Raw genomic sequence first — 6,024 nt, 5'->3', positions numbered from 1 at the left:
AGGTTTGTTGTTAACCTTCCTATTCACGGTTGTCCAGTCCTGTTTCCTCTCGTATACAGGGGTAGAAGAGCGAGGAAAGAAATGAGACTAGAGAAGGAAAGCATGAACGTGAGGGATAAAACAAACATGCTCAAACTTGAAATCAAAAGAAAAAACATGGAAAGAACAACATAGCAAATGGGGGAAAACACTGAGGTGGTACAGGTGAGAGTACAGCAAAACATGAGAACTTGTGCAACAAGCAACTCCTCTTGAAAGGCCAGGGCTGTAGTCATAGGGGCGTTGTTAAAAACCCCCAAAAAGTGTGTTGTACAGCTCACTCCATACCCTCTCATGTGATATATTGTTCTTGGTATGGTTTGTTTAAAAAAAGGAAAGAAATAGACGACTGTTAAAACTCTGATTAAGTGACACAAAAACAAGACAATGCAAACATAAGTATTAAAAAGCTGCAAAGTGCCGTAAAGCAATTAGAGTTCAAAGAAAGAGTTCTAATAATGAGCTGCACACTGAAGTGTTAAATGATGGCGATAAGAAAAAGAAACTACAAACTTTATGTTTCTGTGGAAATAAAAATCTTGTCACTGACGATAAAACACTGACACGGTACCTGCATGTGGGTGTGTCACATCTGCAAAACAAATCAAGACAAGCCATCTAGTGACTAAAACTGCAACTCAGACTTTACCAAAGAAACGCTGCAGTTTCCAGCATTGATTTTTTTTTTCCATCTTGGATGAAGTCCAGATCTTCAAATTCTTCTCTAAAGTGAAAGCACAAGAGTTTGCTAGTTTCATTATGACTTATTACATGTTTAACTACTGTATATCTACACTGCTAAGAGGTAGTAACTTTGGATATATTTTCCAAAATTTACATTTATTAAATAAATATGAAGAAAAGATTTTGAATACGTAGTTTGTTTTATCCAGCTAAAGCCATATGAAGTATATCACCAACTCAACAACAAACTTGTATTATTATTATAAAACATTAAATGTAACTATAAAAAATAGAAGAAATGTTTCAATTTTCGTGTTTTAGATTTTTTTCTATTGCATTTGCTATTGTGATGAGTGATTGCAAGATTAGACTCATGTGGCATTTCAAACTGGAAGAGCCATAGAGATGTTACATGTACACACTGAATGGCAATCAGCTGATTAAAACAACAACAAACTACTGGAGGGAAATGCACAAAGAGAAGATACTAAACTAACAAGGGTGGAAAGGAAACTGGGAATCCACAATAAAAGCCCAGATCACCAAGTTCTGTTATTGTACACTTCAGGTAAATTTCCAAACTTTGGTGCCTCCCTCTGTCCCTCCTCTTTGTCTGGGTGTGTTTCTGTTTTCAAACCTCACGTACTCCATGATTAAAAGGTAGTCAACACACCTGACTTGAGGACACTCGACCTCATCATGCATCAAGACTTGTATGACAAGTTTTTACATCTCCAAGATGGCAAGAGAAAATAAAAACAAGAACTCTGGTAAGTCTTTAGAGAGAACTATATTTCTCAGTTTGATAAACAAATCATTATCAAGCTGATACTTAGTTGCATAAATTAACACATAACAGCTGTTTATGTACTTTTATTGTAATACACAGTAAGGGGGTGCAAAATGCTGCAGCTCAAAAGATTTTGCAAATTTCCCCAAATCTAGCATGTGCTCCAGTGCAGCACTAGTTTTGTCATTTAAGAAGTAGTATCCCTGTTAAGACAACACAATACAAAGCAAAGTGCCAAATAATGAACTAAGTTTACCACTCAGACAACTTGTACCAAACAAATGCAACTTTGTGCAACGACTTTAGCTCGTCAGCTTGGAGGACGCCCAGATTTCCGCATGCTTTGAAAAAACAAGAGTGCGGGCGTTTGCTAGTTTTATTCTGACTTATTTATATGTCTGCTTTTGTACTGTTAAAATGAAAATGAAATTTTGGCTACAGTTTGCACAATTTAACTTTAATATGAAGTATTAAAAACAGCTTGACATATGTAGCTTCTTTAATCCAATTAATATGGCAATTCACCTATTAACACAGCATTATTTTTATTTTTATTAGTATTATTATCATTATTATTATTTTATAAGAATGAAAATTATAAAAATTTGCGACATGACCAATTGACCTTTAAACTGAAAAAATCTTTGTTGAACGTTTTTAAATTTTAAACCTCATTTCAATTCAAGTCTGTCCTGTATCTAGCAAGTGAAAATAAAAATAAAATAAAATAAAATAAACAATAAAAGGTGAATCAAATAGACCATTACGGCAAGGCTGTGATGGTCAATTTGGTAAAGTAAATCCGTTGGGCATCTTTCCTCGCCTTAAGACAATAATTCTGATGGCAAAAGAACCAAACGGGACAGGCAAAAAAAAAACCCAACCTAATTTCAGTTAAAAAAAAAAGTTTTGAGGTTCCTACACATCACAAATGTAAGGGACACTTATTGTTATTGTGATTGTCGCTATTAAGTAATTCTCTGGAAATAACATGATTTCACATCAACATTCATAACTGTGTGTTTTTATTCTTTGTAGTTCTTCAGTCAGAGGTGTCACACAGATGCAGTCTGCTTTGTCTTGGTCGTCTGAACTTCCACCGTCAGGCTGTGGGAGAAAAGGTCCGCTTGAGTCATGGAGGTCGACTCGCAGAGAAGACTGATAACACCTTCAAGAATGGGCTGGTGTTCAGCAACCGTCCAGTGAGAGTCCAGGAGAGGATTCGTCTGAGAGTGCAGAGGGATTCGATCAACTGGCAGGGAGCTCTGCGTGTGGGCTTTACCACTGTGCCACCCTCAGCCAGATCTCTGCCCCTGCCCTGCTTGGCCATTCCTAACCTCACTGACAAGCCTGGACACTGGGCTGTGCCTGTAAATGAATCCTACTGCCAAGCAGGTTCAGAGCTGGAGTTTTGGGTTTCTCATGGTGGCAGCATATACGTAGCTGTCAACAACAGGCAGCACAAGTGGCTGACAGGAGTGGACCTCAGCCAGCCTCTGTGGGCCATGATAGACATTTACGGGAAGACGCGCTCCATTTTACTCCTAGGCAAGTTCACTAGAACCACAGTTTTATCTGCCTTACAGCAGGTTTTTCCTGTTCTGTGAAGGCAGAGCATTTCATATGCTCTGACAGCGATAAACAATGACTAACTGTTGAAATATGCTTTTGTCTTTGCTGCAGGCTCCAAAAAAACAAAGCTTCTTTGCACTAGAAGATCCTGTCCTGCACCCGAACCGCTCATCTCACCTGATTCTTACAGTCACTTTGGTTCAGTTCCTGATGTTTCAGACTTCAGACCTGATGACTGCATGTCCTGTCTTGACATGGAAATCCCAGCAGGTAAAAACAGTCCCTCCAAACATTAATGTCTGATTTCCGTTGCACATTTCTGACCACAGAGTGTGATCAGTGAAATCAGTTGTAATAGTGTGGTCTCACATATGCCTGATGTCGCATTTGTAATTAGAGTCTCTCTCTTCTGGTTATAGATAATGTCTGTGTGGTGTGCATGGTGAAGGAGGCCAGAATCACACTGCCTTGTGGCCACCGGTGTTTATGTAAACACTGTGACTCCAGAGTCTGTCAAGAGTTTGGCACCTGCCCGCTGTGTCGACACAAGATCAGAGCTCCATCAGTAAAGGAGAGGCGGTTTATAGACGTCTAAGCTCTGACACACCAGCCAAGAATCACCAAATATAAACTACCGACACACAGTGAATGGCCCTTATTATGACGCTTTGTCATGTTTGGCTTTTCTGTTTTGTTAAACATGTAAAAATTTCAGAGTGATGAAATGTCCTCAAATTCATGTAAAGATGTCAAACTGGACTATTTTTTTTGTAAATACTGCAATTATGTCAGTATGTGACGAGACAAAATATTGCACTAAGTGCAAAATATGTATGTATGTGAATATGTAAAATAGCATTATAACAAAAAATTTCTGTACAGTATATTTTATAGTTTGGTGTAAATCTTAAAGAGATGTTTGATTTTTATAAACTCGTTTTGTCTTAAAACTGTTATAGTGTTAGTGCTTAGACAATGGAAAGAAAAAATAAATAACCTTGTTTCAATCATCATATTTTCTTCTCTAATGTGTTTTTAAGGATGTTGCTATAAGAAATAAACCAATAGCAGTGCATATTAAATAGAACATGTTGGGGGATAAAGAAATACTCGTCCACACCACACGTGTGAACAGCGGTTAAACATACCTTAAAGATTAACAAGAGAGCCAAATTGCAGTCATGAATGAACTGAACTATAAATAAATGGAGGGCATCACATAAGAAGAGACAGAGTAGCTTGAAAACAAAAGCCTGCTTGGAACACAAGAGCATTTTCAAACACTTAGTTGTGTCAACACATCGCAGGAATAATGATGCTAAAGCAAAACACGAAACTTTCAATCCAGCGATCAGGTCATGTTGTGGTTAGCAAAGATTACAAACAATCTCGCATTTTGTTTTTCAATAATTAATTGTACAATAAAGCATGCAATAAGAAATTCATTAATTCAAAACAATTATTTTTTATTTTCATGAATAAATTAATGAACAATACAAAGAATTATAAATAAATATTCCTAAATAAACTACTATTCATAAATATTTCATATATAAAAGGGATTTATGTCAAATGAAGGCTGTGTGCAGGCAGGAATAGAGGACCCAATGTGCAGACTCACAGAGACGAATATGAACTCAAAACTCAGCTTTAATGCTACTCAGTAAAAGAACAGAAAACTAACTAAACTTCAAATATTAACAAAAGAAAAACAGGCTAACCGGCAGAACACAGTATAGTAAGATGGAGACCACAGCACAGACAAAGGAAAACACAGCGCTTAAACACACAGAGGAGCAATCAGGGAATGGGGGACAGAAGGGAAACACGGCTGGGACAGATCAGGCCTAACGTGACAAGGGAAGCAAAACACATTAACATAAGACACAGACCTTCAGAGTAAAACAGGAAACTTATAGACACAGACTCAGAAGCAGAGACAGACACTGCAACAGTGGGAACACAGAGACGTGGGACCAGGGCAGACATGAAGACACAGACTGGACACAGAACAATGGCAGATTGATTTTCAACAGCTCTTAACAAAAGAAAAGGACCCAGAACATCAGACACGTGTGAAGTTCAAGTTCCTGAACCACAAATTCAGGGCCATCTAGTGGACTGTTTTAGACTGCAGCTCACCCTCTGACAATCAAATGCAGCAGCTTCCAGCTTTTGTTTCAGTCCAGACCTTCATCTGCCTCTTTATAGTAAAACATGGTAACTTCCTGGTTTCTTTATTACTTTTTTATGATTTAATCTGTTTTATAATCACACTAAAATCATTTCAGAAGTATAAAAGAAGTATAAAAAAGTATATGACTATATGACTAACCAGCATCTCACTGTGACATCCAAACGTTACGCTTTTACCTTCCTTTTTGTCAAAAGGTGCTGGCAGAGGGAACTGTAGAAACATTACAACCCCTGCCAATATCTCTTATTAATTTGCTCTGGCGCAGATGTCTGATAACGCTCTCACTGATCACTCCTGTGTTTTCTCTGAGATAAGTCTCTCCATGCACAGATGCTCAGTAAATTCGATGAAGCCCAGAAAACATTAGTGAATTATATTTGTAGGCATGAAGGTGATTTTCAACCATAATGAAAATATGTGGTCATATTTGAAAAACAAACAATATTTTATTGTACACTTAATTATTTGATGTGTGTGACTCCTTTGGCTCCATACAGGTGGTGGTCGAGGCCTCTTCTTTGATGAATGCTCTTTTTCCAAGAATTTTAAAAACAATTACTTATATTTTATGATTTCATATTTTTGATTTTAAATTTGATCCATTGTATCAATTCATAATTTTAAAAAGTAATGTCCAATAACTATTTTTTATAACTGGTCCCACCTTTAATTTGCAGACAAAAAAATGCAGTAAAAGAAACTAGAAAAAAAGGGCAACTACAGCAGGCAGCAGAGGGTAACA

At 37.2% G+C, this 6,024-nt stretch overlaps 1 protein-coding gene across 1 annotated transcript; it reads left to right on the top strand.

The window, feature by feature from the left end:
- The first annotated feature begins 1,368 nt into the window (after positions 1–1,368).
- On the top strand, positions 1,369–4,095 carry LOC102306794 (E3 ubiquitin-protein ligase NEURL3). Its single transcript, XM_014333708.2, has 4 exons — positions 1,369–1,493; positions 2,552–3,061; positions 3,197–3,355; positions 3,505–4,095. Exons 1-4 carry the CDS (start codon positions 1,439–1,441, stop codon positions 3,678–3,680), a joined length of 900 nt encoding a protein of 299 aa, XP_014189194.1. The 5' UTR covers positions 1,369–1,438; the 3' UTR covers positions 3,681–4,095.
- Positions 4,096–6,024: the final 1,929 nt, after the last annotated feature.

This window comes from Haplochromis burtoni, unplaced genomic scaffold (assembly GCF_018398535.1).
Source record: "Haplochromis burtoni strain Fernald_Lab_line unplaced genomic scaffold, NCSU_Asbu1 Contig_62, whole genome shotgun sequence".
Taxonomy (NCBI): Eukaryota; Metazoa; Chordata; class Actinopteri; order Cichliformes; family Cichlidae; genus Haplochromis; species Haplochromis burtoni.
The sequence above is the reverse complement of the archived record's forward strand: the minus strand, read 5'-3'. Positions and strand labels throughout refer to the sequence as shown.